Here is a 22,302-nt window from a genome sequence, read left to right on the forward strand (position 1 = left end):
ATTTCTGTAAGGGCCCTAGCTGGGAGAGTCACATAATTTCTGTAAGGGCCCTAGCTGGGAGAGCAACATCATTTATGTAAGGGCCCTAGCTGGGAAAGTCACATTTCTGTATGGGCCCTAGCTGGGAGAGTCACATCATTTCTGTAAGGGCCCTAGCTGGGAGAGTCACATCATTTCTGTAAGGGCCCTAGCTGGGAGAGTAACATCATTTCTGTAAGTGGTCCTAGCTGGAAGAGTAACATAATGAATGAAGATTTCTATAAGGGCTCGGGCTGGGAGAGTAATATCAAGAACTATATCTGTAAGATGTCAGTTAAGGACAAGACTGGATGGGGGAGAAACTTTCTTATTTCTTGACTCAGGAACTTGGTTGGTTACATGATGAATCCATCTACAGCTGTGTCCGATGGCTTGTCAGGTAGTTCGTGAGAGCAGAGCCATGATCTAGCTTGATACAGCTCCCTCTATGCATAAACCTGACTAACAACACGTCAAAATGTCTTGAACAGAGCTTTAAACACCAGTCTAATTTGACTTGTGTGTTACTAATATGTTCTACCTTTCTACTGCAAGGTGGTTGAGGAGAAACTCAAATAAGATAGTGCAACAGAACAGATCCCGATCAGGATCAATCCAATTTCCTCATGCCCTGAAACTTGTTCAGTATATATGCGAGTGGAATAATATTGGGAGGTCAATCAAAACCTGTATTTTTGACAGGAATGAAGTCTTGGCACTTTTGAAAGGGATTTTTATTTGCAATTTAATCTTTACCAAAGTACATGTACATCCACAGTATGGGAACCAAACTGACAGTGAAATAACAGCAACGTATTTGACACGCTATAAAATATATATATCTATATATATTCAAAGGTAACACAGGCAGTTTCTGTACAAACAAAAAATGAGCAACAGGCAGGCAGGCATGGAACAGAGCGTGGTGGAAAGTCTGGACAGCATGTAATACAAAGATCAGTTCTACTGATTAACCAGTCTTCCAGACCCTCGACAGACCTGAACCCTCTTGAACTAAGCGATCGTAGATTAAGTTAGCTGTAATTACCATAGCAACACATATTAACAACATATGTTGCCATGGTACTTACAATCAACCTAGCCTACAATCACTTTGTGCAATAACATTGAAACAGTTCCGAAGTGCCACAACACGACACCAGCAAACCTGGCCAACTGCGTCCTTGCAGTAAGATGTCTGTAGAACTCCATAAACCAATCAGAATGCAGTTGAGTCGTCGTTTGGAACAGGTGAGTTTTGTTGCTGAAAATCTTGTGACAGTTAAGCTACAAGGCTGTCCACTTGTGACCAGGCATTGGCAGACCGACGAGGTTCTGCAGGATAATCAATCCTCTATCCATCAACCAACTGATTACAATGGTGATGGGCAATGAATGTAGCAAAAATATTCATATACAGACCACAAACAACGCTGCAATTCACAGTTACAATTAGTTACACAAAAGGCAGTCCAAAGAACCCATGGGTTCATGGCTGTGAACATGTGACAATGATATGGCAGCAGTACAATGTTAGCAGTTACCTCCCTTGACTGTTCAGCTGTATCTGGAAACTTACTCTGGCGGTCAAGCACTTATTCAGGAATGGACGAGTCAGGAATAAGAAACAATTTAAGGTGTGACATTTAAACTGCTAATCTGAGCAGACTATTGTGACACCATATCATCACTGCTTTAAAGCTGCACAAAGAATGACCGAACCCAGAAGCTCTCTTCTCAACCAGTTTGTTCACTCCTGGAGGAATGGCCTATACTATCCACAATGTGCCTCAAAGTTTAAATACACTTTACTAACTAAACATATTCAACACAAATAAAAAAAAGAAAACAAATGATTATCAAAGCAGATTTTACAGAAACATGGAAACCAAGTTAATATAGTGTTATACTGATACATTGAATTGGCATCATTCCATTTCATTAACATACAGAAATAAATGTAAGACATCAAAACATTATCCGCCAACAGTTCATAAGTACATATTGAGGAAACTTTAACCATTTGTTAGTTAAAAAAAAAAAAGCCTTGGCATTCTCACTGGCTGGGTTGGAGGGATTAGTAATGTAGTATAGCAAGAGTATAAAATTCACTTGCAGGTAAATATGATGCACAAGTTGCACAGGTAGATATCATGAGGTACACTCTTCACACAACATTCTTTTCACCCACGTCCAAAACAATGAAATACCCTAGGTGAACATAAATTTCGTCCATGACGAACGTGCCCATTTTTCCTGACTTTGAGAGTTCTATTGATTTTAGACATGTGTTGTGAGGTTTGGTTGGAACACGTGATGATATTCTGCTGGAAAATTCTAAGTTTCATCACCACAAATAGTATTTTGTGACATTTATTTGCCTCTAAAAATGCCATTTTGTGGGCGAAATTTTAGGTCATTCAGGGTATGTGACAAGGTACAAATAATGTTCCAGTGATGATTTCTCATTTGGACAACAGTACATGACCACAAAATGGTATTATACTAGAACAGGCCTACACGTAGGTCAAAGTTACAAAAATATATGCAACTGCATAGCTCTGTTAACACACACTTCCAAATTGTTTTGTGTGAATCACATGTCAAATAGGTCCAAAGAGCTCATTAAAACAAAGCTTGCCTGAGAAAAGTTTAAAATTGTCCTTTTTTCAGGAATACATCATTCAGTAAAACCCAAATTCCTCAACCTTTTCACATATCAAAGGACAACTTTCAAAGTCATTTATCCACCTTTTTAATTTGATTTTGGAGACAAAATTGCAATGGTAGGGTTGGCCAATTTCAGGGTTTCACAAAAAGTGTAACTTAATGAGTGTACACAGAATAATGCCTTCAGAATATGCTTGGATAAACACCTTGAGAACATGCGAAAAGGTTGAAGAATTACAGTAGTAGTTATCACTGCCAGGATGACTCTATTTATCATGAATCCACTTTAATCCAATTCCTATCGTCCGATTGCCAAATAAGGTAATCCCAATTAATTTCAAGTACACCAAGTACCAATGTAGGCCTTACATGTTGAAGAAAAGTTAACCTCTCAACAATATCCTGTCAACAACAAGGAGCACAGGACTTTAATTGTTAAACACGTTGTACAAGAAATACGAACACATCAAAAGTACAAACCTACAGTACCAGCCACCTTAGTCAGGTCACATACTGTGTAAACAATGTATCACTCCAAACAACAGAACAAACAGGGCCATAATCTATCATTAACAATCCAGATTACTATTTCTTGATCCATGGTATAAATATACAAAACTTTTACCCAACGATTTGTTTGGAAATATAAACATGCTTTGTTTTAGAAATAACACAATTTAATTTATTGTTGTGTTCATAAGGACCTAATTTGTCATATAAAATTATATGTTTGTCACTTATGTGTGAAAAGATAAACATCCTCAATGTTGTAACATATACATCTATTACTGTCCCCACGTGAGCCTAATTTTCAACCCAATTCCAATAAAAAGCTTACAACGGCTCAATATAAATTTGTATACCAGTAATTATTTATATTTTGAATTTAATACACAACAGAAAATAGTTTATCTTTTGTTTAAAAACTTTTCAAAAGATACATATTTGCAAAATATAGATTTAGGCAATCTGAACACAATCAGACATGTTTGTGTGTGTGTTTCAAGTGTTAATATGGTGCCTTGAAGGTCATGTAGATTTGACCTTTCTGGCATGAGCTGATTGACGAGTCCCATTGGACACTCCCTCTCCATTGGACTGCTTGTACATCTGAGTACTGCCATTCTGATACATTAGTTTCTCTTGAGGCAGGATGTCTAGCTTGACATCCCGCTTGATGTAGAACTTCCAGAAGGTGTACAGGAAAAGGCTGATGAGACCAACAGACCAGAATATGACAACATGCCGAGGCAAGGGCAGGCTGATCAACTCCCAGTCAAACTTCAGCGTAATTAGGAACTCTGTGACAATGATACCAGCGATCATCCATGACTGGCGGCCAAATAACTTTATGTTTCTGGAAGAAGTGATCAAAAAACACGTTATTTTAGTGATCCTATGGCTTGTCAGCATTCCTCACACAGGTTCAACATAAAATCTCATCAATGCAGTTTAGTCATTAATACAACGCCTGTCTGTACAACAATTACAATTTCCCATGATTGCACTCATGATTTTTAAGAGCCATTCTCACAAACTATAAATTCTTTCCTAACACCACTGAGATATGTGAGGTGAAGTAACTGATAGGTCACTGAAATACACCTATGAGGTGGAGTAACTTATGTATCATCCGAGTGCTGGAAAGTCTTTATGAGGTAAAGAAACTTAAGGGTCACCCAGTACTGGAAGGTCTTTATAAGGCAGAGAGATTTATGGGTCATCTAAGTACTGGAAGGTCTCTATGGGGTGGAGCAACTTATGGGTCATCCAAGTACTGGAAGTCTCTATGGAGTGGAGTAACTTATGGGTCATCCAAGTACTGGAAGGTCTCTATGGGTTGGAGTAACTTATGGGTCATCCAAGTACTGGAAGGTCTCTATGGGGTGGAGTAACTTACGGGTCATCCAAGTACTGGAAGGTCTCTATGGGGTGAAGTAACTTACGGGTCATCCAAGTACTGGAAGGTCTCTATGGGGTGGAGTAACTTATGGGTCATCCAAGTACTGGAAGGTCTCTATGGAGTGGAGTAACTTATGGGTCATCCAAGTACTGGAAGGTCTCTATGGAGTGGAGTAACTTATGGGTTATCCAAGTACTGGAAGGTCTCTATGGGGTGGAGTAACTTATGGGTCATCCAAGTACTGGAAGGTCTCTATGGGGTGGAGTAACTTACAAGTCATCCAAGTACTGGAAGGTCTCTATGGGGTGGAGTAACTTACGGGTCATCCAAGTACTGGAAGGTCTTTATGGGGTGGAGTAACTTACGGGTCATCCAAGTAATGGAAGGCCTCTATGGGGTGGAGTAACTTACGGGTCATCTAAGTACTGGAAGGTCTCTATGAGGTGGAGTAACTTATGGGTCATCCAGTACTGGAAGGTCTCTATGGAGTGGAGTAACTTATGGGTCATCCAAGTACTGGAAGGTCTCTATGGGGTGGAGTAACTTACGAGTCATCCAAGTACTGGAAGGTCTCTATGGGGTGGAGTAACTTATGGGTCATCCAAGTACTGGAGGGTCTCTATGAGGTGGAGTAACTTACGGGTCATCTAAGTACTGGAAGGTCTCTATGGAATGGAGTAACTTACGGGTCATCCAAGTACTGGAAGGTCTCTATGAGGTGGAGTAACTTATGGGTCATCCAAGTACTGGAAGGTCTCTATGGGGTGGAGTAACTTACGGGTCATCCAAGTACCGGTACTGGAAGGTCTTTATGGGGTGGAGTAACTTACGGGTCATCCAAGTACTGGAAGGTCTCTATGGGGTGGAGTAACTTACGGGTCATCCAAGTACTGGAAGGTTTCCCTCATGGCAGCAGCTCCCCAGAACAGGAACAAAACTAGACGACCCAGGCAGAGATAGTGCTCCGGTGGGATCCACAGCACAAACTTGAGGTAGAATGTGTTCAGCTCAGCCAACAGAAACTGTTACAAAAATATGACATTATGTACAACCTCAAAAGGAACTGTTACAGAAATATGATATAATGTCAAATCTCACCAGGAACTGTTACAGAAATATGACATGGAGTAAAATCTCAAAAGGAACTGTTACAGATATATGATATGGTGTCAAATCTCAACAGGAACTGTTACAGAAATATGATATGGTGTCAAATCTCAACAGGAACTGTTTCAGAAATATGACATGGTGTAAAATCTCAAAAGGAACTGTTACAGAAATATGACATGGTGTAAAATCTCAAAAGGAACTGTCACAGAAATATGATATCGTGTCAAATCTCACAAGAAACTTTAAAAAATATGACATGGTGTCAAGTCTCCACAAAAACTGTTACAGAAGTATGATATCATGGCAAATATCAAAAGAAACTGTTCCAGAAATATGATTTAGTGTCTAACCTCCACAGGAACTGGTACAGAAACATAATATGGTGTCAAGTCTAATTCAATCTCCTAGGGTACTATGTACATTCACAGAAAATGGCCTATACAGTAAATGTTGGTCTTCTTAAAACAGCCATACTAGGGGCTGGTCGATATGGCTTTTTATGTGGCTTTATGCCTTTGAAAGAATAATGAATTGCACATGGTCAAACATAGCTGGTGTGGTAAAGTTCTTTAAAATAAGAAATGGAAGAAATATCTTTGCTTTTGCTCTTTGTCTCAATGAGATCAATCAATACTTACTATGGATATGACTCCTAACATGGCAAGCCAGCGCTTAAGGCTTGATGTGGGTCTCCAATCAAAATCTGTCCAGCTATAAGGTGTAAACTGAGCGGCAACTCGCATGAAGCGCCCCCTGGAAATATAAACAAAACATCACTACAGCAGATATCCATGTGACACGCCTCTGTACACTAAGGGGGATGTTGTGTGAACTTTAAGTCTCAGTCACAGAGTTGTAATTTTAATTGCAACCTAACATGTAACTTCCATTCTACCGTACATTATTATTTTTATAAAACAAGGTCAAGAGAAAAGAAGATCGTATTTGGTTTAGCAGACTCATAACTCGCTTTCAATCTGTCTATCTATTGTGTACATGCGCGGTTAACGAGCATAGTAGAAATCCCTGTGTTGTCACATTTGTGTGAGGTGGACAACTTAGACCAGTGACGGATTTCCCCTTCTAATTCTCTTAATTGTTATTTTTTGGAAAATATAAGCCTAGAACATTTAGTTTAGTCAACTGCAGCAGCTCATTTTTTAATATAGTTGAACCAGTTCAAAAATATTCTCGACAATATGAACCTTTTCAACCTTCAGCTGCCTGAAATTTGTCCAAATAATCTGCTTCAGACTTTTCCAAATTAACTGCCTGACATTTTCCCAGATAATTGTTCTAATATTTCTTCATATTATTTAATCAGAATTTATTCCATTTATACCATATCTCAAGATTAAGCTTCCACATCTTTGCAATGCTAATGAATTGTACACAACCTTTCTTTTTCACCAGAAAAAAGGTTGAAACATAATATCAGAAATTAGTGAAGTAAAACACAAAACTCTATCTCACTTGTAAGAGCGTATGTTCCACATTCCTCTCCAATGATAAGGCTTCATGGACAGATACCGCAAGGTCTTCATCCCCAGGAAGATACCAAGGCCATTACACACAAGGGCATCCATAATCCACTGCAAGGGTAAGTCAGACGAGCAGGCATGTACATGTATACGAGCTGTGTAACAAGGAACTGCGCTAACAGCTGTTATTATCGGTTGTTTGGTTTTCTAACATGTTTCAATGAAATGTTATGCTCAAGATATCAGGCATCGTGCCCAATTCCACTACACTGTAACAACATCAGGTGGACCAGTCCTTAGTGTCCTAGAGTTACCATATACCTGGTCCTTACCACTGTTTCATGTCAATCCTGATTAATACTTTTGTTTGAAGTTCAGCGTTCAAACCTTGCTTTTGTTAGTACTTCCTTGGTCTTCAGTCAAGTTGGTAATTTACAATTCTCTGAAATTTTGTGATTTTTGACAATCATAAACACAAACAGAAATTTCATTCAAACACAAGGAAACTATTTAAGCTAATATCAACCACTGAACTTCCAAATACATTGGCTTGTAGATGTATTCTATGCTTGTGCTTGAATGCTTGTGTATGTATTCTATGCTTTTGCTAGTATGCTTGTGTGTGTATTTTATGCTTGTGCTTGTATGCTTGTGTATGTATTCTATGCTTGTGCTTGTATGCTTGTATATGCATTACACATGCCCTAGACTAGAATAGATAATATTTTTACTCACATGATCCCACCAGCACTCGCTGAAGTTAGGCAACTGATGCTCTAGAGTGTACTCCAGGATCTCAAACATAATACTGATAACAGTACACAGCCACCAGTCACGCAGGATAAGCGTCTGAAACGTGCAATTTACATATTTATTTATTTACATGAATTGTGTTCAATGCTTATCAGATTTAAGGGTGGGTGAAACCATAGCAGTAAACTACCTCCCATTACCAAGGACCTGACAGGCTTCCTGACTTCTAGCCATCATAGTATTAAACCATCACCCATTACCATGGACCTGACAGGCTTCCTGACTTCTAGCCACCATAGTAGTAAACCACCACCCATTACGAGGGACTTGACAGGCTTCCTGACTTCTAGCCACCATAGTAGTAAACCACCACCCATTACCATGGACCAGACAGGTTTCCTGACTTCTAGCCACCATAGTAGTAAACCACCACCCATTACGAGGGACTTGACAGGCTTCCTGACTTCTAGCCACCATAGTAGTAAACCACCACCCATTACCAGGGACATGACAGGCTTCCTGACTTCTAGCCACCATAGTAGTAAACCAACACCCATTACCATGGACCAGACAGGCTTCCTGACTTCTAGCCACCACAGTAGTAAACCATCACCCATTACCATGGACCAGACAGGCTTCCTGACTTCTAGCCACCACAGTAGTAAACCAACACCCATTACCAGGGACATGACAGGCTTCCTGACTTCTAGCCACCATAGTAGTAAACCATCACCCATTACCATGGACCAGACAGGCTTCCTGATTTCTAGCCACCACAGTAGTAAACCAACACCCATTACCAGGGACCTGACATGCTTCCTGACTTCTAGCCACCATCTAAACATGCCAGATCTGGATTTTGCCTCCCATATCACTTATTGTTAAGGGACTCAGCAACTGCGATGGAAGCAATGCATTAAAAATCCAGCAAAGGACTCCATTTCATGTACATGTATCGATTTCTTCTGTTGTTCGTTTCCATTTCAACACTTTCACGTATGAGAGACACTATGGCCAGTTCTTGATCAACAAATTCAGGTATGGAGAATTACTTGCAGACAAGCACAGTTGTCCCACTATATTGTGCATTTGCTGAGGAAGTGAGCTATTGTTCTGACTTCCAATGATGATCACAATACACTTACTTTCAACCACCAGCCAAAGAAGTGCACCACAACAAACCCATCCATTTTGTCCTGAAAGAGAAACATATACACAAGTTACAAATTAAAATGTCACAAAGCATTAATATCATTCGCAATTAATCAGGGTACATTAAAAAAAATGTACATCAAAGATCGGGAATTGTCCGGGATAAACTCCTGCTATGTGAAATAATCAAAGAAGTTTCCATTCAGAAAAAGCATGGCGCAGATGTACCAGCGTTCAGTTTACACCTGAACACAAATACATGTATGTAGTTGTATACACAGGTAATGAGTACAATGTTCAGGTTACTCACTTTGATGTTGTGGAAAGGATCTTCATGTGATGGATCATACAGGTAGCAGTTTCCTCCATAATCCTTTTCTGGCAGTGGTTTCCCAAGATTCTCATCAAAATGCTTCATCAAATGGCGGGCATGGTCTACAGTCTGGTGAAAATAAAATAAATCATGTGATCAAGGTGTAGTAAAACTGGTCATGACAGTAGCAAAAATACTGTACTAAGAATGATTTCATGGCCGACCTTAGCAAAACTGAATTTAATGACTTTTTCGCACCTGTTCTGATAATGCCTTATGGCGTTAACAATCAGCAGTCATTTCTGAAAAAAGTTAGAGAAATTACGTTCATATTACCATTACCATCTTCAAAAGAAAACAGCTGGAGGCAAAACTTTGAGAATATTTAACTAAAATATATACAAAAATGAGTTCCATTATAGTTTATCAAAAAAAGTTTATCATTAGAAATCAAGCCAAAATATACATGTTGTTAAAACACAGCTAACAGTCGTTTTATTGTTCATCCCATAGCTGGAATGACAAGGTTCAACATTTCTAAAATTTGCCTTCAACCTTTAAATCCACACGAACAGACTGTACCCTATGGACAGTTCAACAGAATGCATGTTAAGTAGGGATTCTTCTTAAGCAGTAATTCTATAACTATTGCAGCAACTTTATCATGCTTAACACAGATTAGTCAACAACTTTGTTGCGGACACATATATTGTGGTTCTTACCTGAAATAAAAGAAACACTAAGGCCAGCTCATACACAATGCTGAGACATAGTGTGAGTCTCCAAAAGGCTGTAAAACAAACAAAACCCATTCAGTGAGGCTCACATGTCATGTGAACTTTATTTCAGTGTTATTTTACACAATAACTATTCATCTGTTTCATTGGTTTTTAATTCCAAACTCTAGAACATTAAAGCCTGGGTGTTACCATTTCTCCAAAGGATGCCGTAGTCACAAATTTTTCACTTATATAATGGCAGTCTGTTCCTGGGTCGAGATTACTGGAGTGCCCTGCATAAACCACAAACCTATGGCAAGTTACTGACAAATTTTCATACAAGTGAGATACTGATATGCAACTATATCGGTGGAAGATCTTGAATGAATTTTAGACGAACAGCTACATGAGCGTCTTCAGACACCTTTTGTCACCAAGGCTACAAAAGCTGTGACAACGGGTGTTTTCAAAAAACACGCAGCTGGCAAAATTACCATGATAAAGATGCTTCCCAAGTCAGCAGGACCAGAATATGAACCCTGAACTACAGCGGGCAGCAGCCAGTAGCCTGGACCATTACATGAAAGAGTAACCTTGTAGAGGTATTTCTTTCTGTCAAAAGTTGATAATCTCCTGAAAGGGCCATGACTGAACGTGTCTGTTTATTCATCTATTTAGGTGTCGGTGTTTCATGAATATTTCCCTTATGCAGTGGTAAAATACAAAGTACAAAAGAACATTTCATACAACATCTTCACAAATGTCAGATTATTTCTTTGGAACTGTCAAGCAGCAAGTAACTAATAAAAAAAAAAGGTATTGTGATACATTGAAGTACTTCAGCTGTATTAATATTACATGAACAGCAGGTAGCACCTGCACATGTATGAAGTTGGGGACCCAACAGATTCATGTATATATCTCTCAGCTTAAATCCAGTTTACATGTAGTTGCGCATAACAGTGTGTAGAAATCAAAGATGGATCATGTAACTGCTTCTATATTGTTGTGCATATAAGTGTGAATAAATGAGTTTTCATTCTGTTCTGAGCTAACCCACCTAACGTGACATTTATGTGATGTACGCTTACCAGGATGAGGCCTTTTGAGGGGTCCATCAGGGGTTTGAGTGACCCCGAACAGCAGAAAGGCCAGAATCAGGGCAATAATACCTCTGTGAAAAGATTCAGATGTAAGACATAGAGGTAGAGGTAAAATACATAGTGTACAGGCTTTTGGGACATGTTTTATCACTGTTCATTGCATCCGCAGTACAAGAATGCCGTTCCACTGTGAATAGGCAAAGGTACACTTAAGAATATGGACAATTCACCTTTCATAAATTCAATCATACATCTAGAGTAAACTGTTTAAAGCACTTTAAGGTGGCACAATAATCCATTTATCCTTGAAATCAGCAGTAACAGCCACTCTGTTTTATTTGAAATTTGGGTTAGTTAGCCTAAAATGTGGCACATGCTGGTTGGGTATTAAAACAGCATCATTTTTCGACCCTTTTTCCATGATATTGGACATACATCTTATAGAAATAGGTTCTGCAAATAATCAATTCCAAACACAACTGTGAAAACTTAATTGGAATTGGTATTTTGAAAACTTGATAAAAACGTGAACAATATTTATCTATATTGAATATACTGTAAATCTTCAACCTTTTTAGCCACTAAATCACTATTTCAATGGAATTCATACAATTATAATTAAAATGACGCTAACAATGATTTCTTTGTGTCATTAAAGATTCAAGATTCATAAAACTGCAATCTATTTCTGTACACCCCATAGTTCTCTCGCAATGTTTCAAAATATTGGTTGCACGGGCTGTTGAAAAGGTTGAAAATTTAGAGTAAACGATGTTGGCAAATTACCATCAGGAAAATGTTATTGGTAATAAAATTTTGATCATTTTTTTTTTTATGATCATAAAATGAAAACGAAATATGATTATGCCCAAAACCATGGTTGCATGTGTTTATGCTGCTTGTATCGTTTGTTAAACCTCAGGAATACATGTATTTGTTATTGGTGTGTTTATTCTCTAGATCTTTCACTATGAGGAGGTTGGATATAGAGTCAACTGTTATGTTAAGTGCATGGTCAGTGGTGGTGGGTTCTAGTGTTGACTTGGAAATCTGCGGTTGGTCACAGAGAGTTTTCTCTGTGATTCACTAGGCTGGTATATAACTGTTTAAGAACTGGTCAGCTATACTGATGATCAGGCCTTCCTACATGCTGTGCGATAGCATGGTTTGCATCTGCCAATGTTCTGTTATATATTTCAGGGACTTCTGGCGGATGTGTTAATGGTGTTGATTTTTGACGTTGTATTCGGTGTTTGTGTAAAGAGCGAAGTGCAAGCTTTTTTTAATTTATACAAGATTTTTTATATCTGGTTTGACTTGGGTGGCACCCGGTACTTGATAAAGCCTGTTTTTTTTTCTAAATTTATGCTGACGTTTACACTGGCTAATTTTCCTGTACCTATACGGCACCTGTACCTATGTGTGTGGCGCAGCCTACATTGGTCGGCCTCATCCAGCCTGTGGTGAATGAAACATTGTTGAAATGTTCAATAATTTATGCTCGTTTGAGCGTAACAAATTAGAGAACATAAACGTAGTTACCCTTTTCATAGGGTTTGTTATGTTGTTAGTTACCACAAGCCTAAACCTCATCACAGGTTGAAGTGGCAAGATGTGAAACCCTGTTTGTGCTGCTAAATTTTGTGTTTGCATAAAATGTTAGCATTAAATACATATACAGTTTAATGGCAGATTAATTAAAATTCGTGCACTTGTTAGAAGCCAAAAAGACAAAATTCTTTGCATTTCTCCTTTAAAAGCAATACTGCTTTTTTATAACACAGGATAAAACGCAACAAACAGCACAGGAAATGAAGATAACAACATGCTTGACTGACTAGCCCGAGCTGCCTACCTTTTAGTGTTGTACTCTGTGTCTGTATATTGAGTCTCAAATAAGGCAACATAAACCAGGATTGCACTGAAGATAACTAGCACCGAAATTGTGTGAGCACGCCTAGAAAAAAAAACATTAACAAATAAGCATATTTGTTAAATAAAAGAAAAACAATACATTTAAATACAAGTGCATACCTGCTTAAAGAGAGTTGAAACAAGCTCTACTGATATATTTTCTTTTTTCAGCTGCAATTCAGCAGATCTACAAGTGGGCTGTTTGGTCTGTGAGTCGTAACATTTTTGAAATCCCATCTTTTTTGCAAAAGAGAATAATACATTTTAAAATCTATTAATTTTTTTTAAAATTTTACCATGCAGAGGAAACTATATCAAAGAGGAAAGGACTATATTATGTTGGACGTCAAATGACATTGGTGTTCACAGAAACAGTCATAGCTGGGCGGCAAAACCTGCTCTTGACCTTCATATACCGATATCTAAGGTCAAAATACTTTATTATGATATATCAATAATAATAATTATATAGTTATTATAATAATAATTAATAGTCGATCGCCTTTGGCAGGGTGAATGGGTCCATAATAAACTGCATGAAATTCTCCTTGTCACTGGCTTTAATTCTTACACTCATGGTATATCTCAAAAGAGACTAAAATAGTTTTAACGATGTGCCATAATGGGCATTTTCCTTAACACCCAAATCTGTCCTTGACTGGGACATTACCACCCAACTATGTTCCTTGCAACTCCCAGTCAAATATACCCTAGTCTTCCCATGTACGGGAAAGGTCCCACAGTCACCTCTGCATCTGAAATGTTTGACAACATGAATGGCAATGCAGTCAAGAATATGAAAATAGTAAGTCAAATTCAAAAAGTGTAAAGTGAGTACATTAAGTATTTACATGGCTCTATATTTCGGCTTTAATAACATGCTGAATGTTGACAAATCAAGAACAAACCAGAAAAATGTCATGGTGCCATCATCAAAAAAGTCCTTCTGTTTGCGTTTTTCCTCCTCCCAATCATGAGCGGTGGCGGTGTGGACGAGATGGTCATGAGGGAATGGGAGCTCCCCATAGGTGGTTTCCACCGATGCCATGGTTGCACAGCCTTCTTGCACCTCTGGCTAAATCTGGGCTACCTCACTGCAACAGCCAGGAAATATCTGCTGTTTACAATCAATAAACACAATAAAACCTTAACTTACATCTTAAACATATTATCAATTCAGGTATTTACATTTTCAATTCTGTCAATGAACTTATACATGCACATGTAAGTGGAAATAACAGCTCAAAGTTTACTTTTTTGTACAGTCATTACACAAGTAATGTCTATTAATTTATTAAGATTTAACAGCAATTGGTATTCCATACCGTGCTATGCACGTAGATAAATCAGTAAAAATTTACAGGGCAAGGAATCTGCAAATGCCTGTGGAAAGCATTGTATCCTGCCAGCTGGTACCTGACAGAGGAACTGATACACACTGTGCAAGTACATTCACAATGGCATGTGTATGCCCCATCCTTCAGTATATGTACATGGTCGCAGGGAATTTCCGGTATGATACTGTTTGCCTCCTGTCCCTCTTTCCACTTCAGATTTGAACAAACATGTGGGTGAAGTTAATAATGTACTTCTGCAAAACTCTTACTGATACTACAAAATAACATGGGTAAATAAAGGAGGCATACTAACATACATGTACCTTAGATAAGAAAATAAGCAAGGCCTTAACAGGGAACAGGAAATAGGAATCCAATTCCCAAAATATTCACGTACATGCATGTATGTATATATATATATATATATATATATATATATATATATATATATATATATATACATAGTTGATTGTTCTGATGTGGAGAACATGTAAAAGAGAAAGCAAGGGAGTCCTTCTTAAATTACTGCATCGTTGTATTCTGACGGCAGTTTCAAACTTGTGTTCTCATCAGGAGTCCCTGATGAGAACACAAGTTTGAAACTGCAGTTAGAATACAACGATCTAGAAATCTGAGAAGGCTTCCCTTGTTTTTTCTTATATATATATATTATTTAAATAATAAGTAAGATTTGTAGAATTAAAGTCTTCTTGTTGGTACTGAAACGGCTTACATTTTATCACTTATTTTGCTTGAGAAAATGGATTTAAAAAATATCTGAAGAACAAGAATCTAAAAACAGACACCCCTGCATTCTGGAATGACAAATGCATTTGGATTTTTGCACAATTTATCCAAAAATGAGTCATGCCATCGTAAAAGTAACGTTACATGTACATATTTGGATAACGTTCACATGGCAAGTTAGGTGAATTCGAACTGATACAGTGCTCACGACCATGAACATGCAACTAGGAACTGTCGAGGTACAAGCTCACACGCAAAGTCAAACAGTGGTAAAGAGGAGCTATTGGAACAAAGACAATCAACGTCTGGTTATCGTACATACCCTTATTACAATTACGATGTTAGTATGAAGATGTGCCCAAGTGTAAATTCACACACAACTCATCCTCTTACCAGGCAAAAGTTGACAATGATACAAGCTCTTAATGCGCCCTCTGTAGAAGTAATATGTGACTGGTGTTCGGTCGTAACATGATGAGAAAATAACACATGGTCCATGCTGGAAGTTCTATCTTCGCTTACAGTATCTGAAGCCACTCTTGTACATTATCTCCTGAACTCATGGAAAAATTTGTCACACCATAAGTACATGCAGATCCCAGAAAAATTTCCATCCAGATTGGATTGTCGATCTGTTAACTTATCCTGATAAAATCTAACAAGCTTATACACGTACTTTACAATGTCTGAAGATCTCCATGGAGTGTACATTTATAACTATACCATATAAAGGAACAATGATCTTTTGCATGAATACAACACTAAGTAATGTTCAAGAAGTAAAGCACAAATAGTCTCTATTCCCAAAATATTATATATATGTAGTGTGTATATGCATCCGATGCTGAAGCTAGACAGTTCAATAAAGCCCTACACATACCTTACAAACTGGCGCCTACTTCAGTCTGGTGTTTTTCAGTTCTACAGGTGAATACATGTAGGTCTTTATTGTCATAAAAAGTCAAGAAATGAACGGATAATGTACCACTTATAATGGAGCAACATGTTAAAGTGTGTATACTGTGGTAATGAGTATTGACTTTGAATACCATGCTGCCAACTCATTTCTCAAAGGTATTTCTACCCACTGTACAAGTCAAGCTACATTTATTCCAGATCTTATGTGCATGCACATAATGCCAGTAGCTCTAGCTACCGGTGGCTTAGTATAGTAAGCGCAATAACATTACACCTGCTATCAGTCCTTTCAAGAAAAGATCAAACAGTCTGAAAATGAAGTCTTATTAACCTTAATTACCTCTGACCTTTAAAGAGCTAAACAGGCAGTCAGCCCTCAGCCTACCTATTATACATGTACATACATGCACTGGCAAGAGGGTGAGCAATCAATATGTGTACAGCATCAAAAAGTGTAGGGTCCAGGATGAAAGGCAGGCTTTAACTAGCTGCCTCTACCCAAGACAATACCATGTTATAAGTCTGCACAGGCAGACCACACTTACTGATACACGCATATATACAAACACTGTGTAACAGACAATTTAATCAAGGTCTTAAAGGAAAAGTGCACTAATTTCAGCCATCCGTAAACAATTGTCTAATGACCATAACCTAACATTACCCACAAAAAAAATGGAATTCCCTTTTTTTTTAATCTGTTTAATGAAGACGTTTTAAATAAACTAACACTGTGAGAAAATGAAATACATAAAAACTGTTATAACAATATTGCTCTGCCCAGTTTCCTCTCATCCTAATGTCAGCCCCCTTTCAGATAATAAGTGAAGTATTCTTGAGTACGGCAGAAAACACAACTCAAATAAATAAATAAATAAATAAATAAATGCAGCTCTTTTGTCCTGTGATAAAACAGGTATATGTACCTGGCAAGGTGTTATGGTTTACCCCAAGCTTTGTCCTGTGATAAGACAAGTACCTGGCAAGGCATGGTGGTTTACCCCCAGCTCTGTCCTGCGATAAGACAGGTGGCTGGCAAGGCATGGTGGTTTACCCCCAGCTTTGTCCTGTGATAAGACAGGCACCTGGCAAGGCATGATGGTTTACCCCCAGCTTTGTCCTGTGAGAAGACAGGTACCTGGCAAAGTGTGGTGGTTTACCCTTAGCTTTGTCCTGTGATAAGACTGGTACTTGGCAAGGCATGATGGTTTACCCTTAGCTTTGTCCTGTGATAAGACAGGTGGCTGGCAAGGTGTGGTGGTTTACCCTCAGCTTTGTCCTGTGATAAGGCAGGTACTTGGCAAGGCATGGTGGTTTAACCCCAGCTTTGTCCTGTGAGAAGACAGGTACCTGGCAAGGCATGATGGTTTACCCTTAGCTTTGTCCTGTGATAAGACAGGTGGCTGGCAAGGTGTGGTGGTTTACCCTCAGCTTTGTCCTGTGATAAGGCAGGTACTTGGCAAGGCATGGTGGTTTAACCCCAGCTTTGTCCTGTGAGAAGACAGGTACCTGGCAAGGTGTGGTGGTTTACCCTTAGCTTTGTCCTGTGTTAAGACAGGTACTTGGCAAGGCATGGTGGTTTACCCCCAGCTTTGTCCTGTGAGAAGACAGGTACCTGGCAAGGTGTGGTGGTTTACCCCCAGCTTTGAGAAAAAAAAGCAAAGTACTATAGCCTGCATATGAGCATACACCAATTAAGTCATAATACAGTAATAAAAATAAAGCACACCTCTGTACAAAACAGGCCAGATTATCAGGAAAAATTCAAATTTGGGAAAATATATGGTAATTTTTGAATGAAACAAAAAATATTTTCACTTATATGTATCTTATTTTTCTCAATTTACCAAATACCTAAATAATTAATCATGTATATGCACAGGGGAAATTGCTACACCTCAGCAAGTGACTGACAAATATTCTGAACAGTCTTCATATTTTGTAAACAGAACCTGATACTGCCATTATCCCTATACTGATTTTCTTATCTTGTATTATCAAAATCTCTTCAAAATCGTGTTGTGTTAAAACTTGGTGAAGGGCTCACCAAAGCACATGTTGGCACATTTTTCTGTCTTGTGCAAAAGTTACTGATAATTATAATTTACATATTCGAATGGGTAGTATGAAAATCAAATATATATTCACGCGTTGAAACCATATGAGGATGTCACATGATACGTGTATGTGTAGTTGCTGGTAGCTGACATTACTTGCATTTAAGCCTTAAGCTGGATAAATTACGGAAAAAATGAGACCACTTTCACAAAACTTTGTGAAGTTTTTGTGATTTTCTCGTAACTGACGTTGCCCAAGTTGCAGTGTCTTTTACAAAGAAAGTTACGAGAAACCAGGCTGCTAATGCTTCATGAAAGTCTGCCCTCAGAGTGCCTGTAAGCTAATATAAAGGAGAAAATATAGGGAGGCTTTCAGAAAAATATAGACAATATAGAATTTTCCCATGAAAATATAGGTACATATAGGATTTTTTTTTTTTTTTTTTTGATTGGTGTTTTACGCCGTACTCAAGAATATTTCACTTATACGATGGCGGCCAGCATTATGGTGGGTGGAAACCAGGCAGAGCCCGGGGGAAACCCACGACCATCCGCAGGTTGCTGGCAGACCTTCCCACGTACGGCCGGAGAGGAAGCCAGCATGAGCTGGACTTGAACTCACAGCGACCGCATTGGTGAGAGACTCCTGGGTCATTACGCTGCGCTAGCGCTTTAACCGACTGAGCCACGGAGGCCCCCCCGGTACATATAGGAAATTCCAGACATAATGCTGAGAACTATGGATGACACATTATTTCTTTGATTGTTGTTACATTACATACTCAAGAATTTTTTAATTATACAATGGAGGACTGGTCAGTTTTATGAGTGAATGAAACTGCTAAACAACAAAACAAGTTTGTGCATTATTTGACATACAGATATGCACACCAATATTTGGTGGAAGACAAATAGCTTTCAACAACTGTGCAATCCATAGGATGATGTAGCTATACATTATCAGCCAAAATCATGACAAACAAGCATGTACTTATCCTGAAATGAGAACAGCTCACATACAGTTCACACCTTTTCATGGCATTGTAATCTACAAAAGGGGTGCTCTGGTGCATGGCCAAAGTCACCCCTCAGGATTTATAGTCACTAAGATGATAATGGTGTAACAGTATTAAAGGTATTATGAAACATGCAATATATATAGATAAAAATACCAAATTTGATAGTGAACAAAAGCTTGCCTGTAGAATAAGCATGAATGCAAAACTTCACCTTAATACATGAAGAGCTCTTTAGATATCAATGGCATCCTTAACATTTATGCTGATTAATACACCAGGTCACCATGGTCTATTAACTAAAAGCACTCAACAGTTATCTAGGAAACATGGGATGTGGGTTCAAAGCCAGCAATTGATAAGGAATTTAAGAATTATCCCCTCAATGGCTGTGTGGTCTTGGTGACAGTACCTGGTTGACAATGCTGGTGTGGCCATTTGCGGAATCTTAAGTTCATTGAGGACCACCTGCCTTCCATCAATATGCAGAACATGTATCTGTACATCATGTGTGAGAAAGCTTGCCAGTACCATGCAAATGGTTGGTGGTTTACCACAGGCACTGTTTCCCCCACCAGAACAAAACTGATAGCCATCTGACCATCATCAAAACTATGTTTGTGGAGGCTGGGTGTGGCCCAACCAACCCTACAAAAACGATCTTACTCTAAAACACTTAAATGGCTTTTGATAGAACTTTTTTCAACATTTCTCCCAATGTTAACGTCTTTAAAATTCCTATCATTTTTATAAGCCAGCATAAAAGAAACTAGAGAGCTGATGTCCAAAATACCATCCTTCCATCCCCAACATTTGCAAGAATAAAAGAAAGAAAACTAAGAAAACCTTAAAAGAATTGACAGGACATAACATTGCTACTTTGGCTTCATACAGAATGCTTCATGGGCCATTTGTGTTGTGTGTTGATAGCATGTTGCTCACTTTGCCTTCATACAGAATATTTCATGGGTCATCCATTATCTGTATTTATTGTCCTACTGGTACATCCAGTTTGAATGGAGAAATGCAGCAATCAGAAAAAAATACAGCTTGAAATATTTGTGTATGGTTAGGCAGGCCAACGAATAACTTTCATGGAAATAGCTTCAGTGCTTGAGGAAGAGTTGCATGGACAAAATCTTAATACATGACAAAGCACTACATAGTAATATTACACTAGAAAACCACTGTGCGTAATACTGCACAAAGTCCTAAATGGGGAAATGGGTAAAGGTCATGAATCTTGCTATTTACGTTACACGGCATCATGGACAGAACATTCCCTTTGTATTGTTGTATGCAAAATTTGACCTTAAAGCAGGAAAGATAAGAATATAGTAGTACATAGAACACACTTTAACCAATTAAGCCATTACTTTTCCAACTGATTGGAATGGGAACCAAGATATCATCCATAGAACATTTTGTCATGATTGTGGTTTACATCTATGTAAAAACCTGAGTTTAATATAACTGAGTGTACATGTACCTGTTCATATAGTACTTTATGAAATACCACCCTATACATAACCTTAACGCTGATTAACATTTTCAGTAATTACCATACACCTGTGGCATCAACGATGGAGTATCTCCCTCATATCATTGTGCTTTACATGTACAAGATACCACCCTAACACTTACCTTAACATGAAATAAACAGGGACATTGAAAATCCTAAGTTGAAATGGGTTACAATTCATTAAGCAAGTGATATGCGAGGGTAGATTACACATTAATGAAAATGCTCTTTAAATTTTACAATTGTTAGAAATTGTTACATAAAGATAAGATTAGTATACTACTATTGTCACAAAAGTTTTCCCTTAATTTGCTATAGCTATTGTTTCATGCAGATGTCACGGGTATGACATAAGCTCCTGATGTAGCTTAGAAGGACTTGTACATGTATGTACAGACAAGTTAAGAAGCATTGAAAAGGTTGACATAGACAGCGAATTTTGAGCTAGTTTTGGTAAATATATAGAAATATAGGAATTTTTTAGTAAATATTGGAAAATAAAGGCGGTCCTGGAAAATACAGGAACAGTGTGAGGCCTGTGGGAGTGGCTAAAGGATACATAACTTACATGTAACAGTGATCATGCTTTGTAATAATGTCAATAATTCCATTCTTAATCACAGCATATCAGGAAAACTCAGAAGCACTATTACTGAAGAAGTTCAAAACTACACAGATCTGACCTTGTACCGTTACAAATACAGAGGCTTCTCTCAGTGAAAGCCTCCATGTGACCTTTTGAATAAATAACATTGTATTCTGTCCTAATTTATGGGTAATGTGTGTCATGCTTTTTGATTTTACAGGTCAAGTTTCACCTTAGCTGTATTCATGTGTGACGCATGATGATTGCTAGGCCTATGGGTCACAGCGGTGATATTCGAGGTAAGCCAACTTATACGGCATCATATTATAGGCAGTATCAGTGGCGGCAGTTGGCCCTACACCACAAAAAGTTAATGACCTAAACAGAGAAACACTGTTTATGAATATGGAACACCTTTGTGAGAATTGACATATATTTCACTAGGGTCTACAGAAGTGACAACATACCAATGAATAATAAAACTGGCATATGAAGCGTATTTCATAAAATGTAATCAACACTATACCGTACACTGAACCCCTCCCTCTATACCCTCGCATATCACGCCAGTTTGTACGATATAGATCTGTTCACTCGTCATGCAGCAACAAGTGAAATATCAAAACTTACGAAGCTCAATAACAGAACCCTGCGCTTTAAGTTAAGTTTTGAGACAACATTAACATAACAATTCTATACGTACGACGTTCTGGTAAATTAGCTGACATTTAGGCACGCAGTTGTCACCTCGGCGGTATCGTGGTCAAGAAAACGAGTTGTCAATGAAACATTAGCCGCTTAGCCGTAGAAAAATTGGTATACAGTATCTCAAAAAATACACTGTTTTGAAATAAAATCAGAAAACTTTTATTAAAAAAAAGCATTCCTAGCTTTCAGTATTAGACAGGCATTTTTAAATAATGCAGAACAAATCACGATCGGGCGGCTAAAAATATGTGCGTAGCTCTCCATTCAGATCACAG

General features: G+C 38.2%; 1 protein-coding gene across 1 annotated transcript; it reads right to left on the reverse strand.

The window, feature by feature from the left end:
• Window positions 1-751: 751 nt before the first annotated feature.
• On the reverse strand, window positions 752-22,092 carry LOC135466709 (phosphatidylserine synthase 2-like). The gene is made up of 12 exons (XM_064744359.1): window positions 22,023-22,092; window positions 14,045-14,230; window positions 13,078-13,179; window positions 11,211-11,293; window positions 10,123-10,190; window positions 9,398-9,529; window positions 9,081-9,131; window positions 7,918-8,031; window positions 7,175-7,293; window positions 6,340-6,454; window positions 5,468-5,613; window positions 752-4,045 (listed from the first exon to the last, which is right to left on the reverse strand). Exons 2-12 carry the CDS (start codon window positions 14,182-14,184, stop codon window positions 3,718-3,720), a joined length of 1,398 nt encoding a protein of 465 aa, XP_064600429.1. The 5' UTR covers window positions 14,185-14,230; window positions 22,023-22,092; the 3' UTR covers window positions 752-3,717.
• Window positions 22,093-22,302: the final 210 nt, after the last annotated feature.

This window comes from Liolophura sinensis, chromosome 6 (assembly GCF_032854445.1).
Source record: "Liolophura sinensis isolate JHLJ2023 chromosome 6, CUHK_Ljap_v2, whole genome shotgun sequence".
NCBI lineage: Eukaryota > Metazoa > Mollusca > Polyplacophora > Chitonida > Chitonidae > Liolophura > Liolophura sinensis.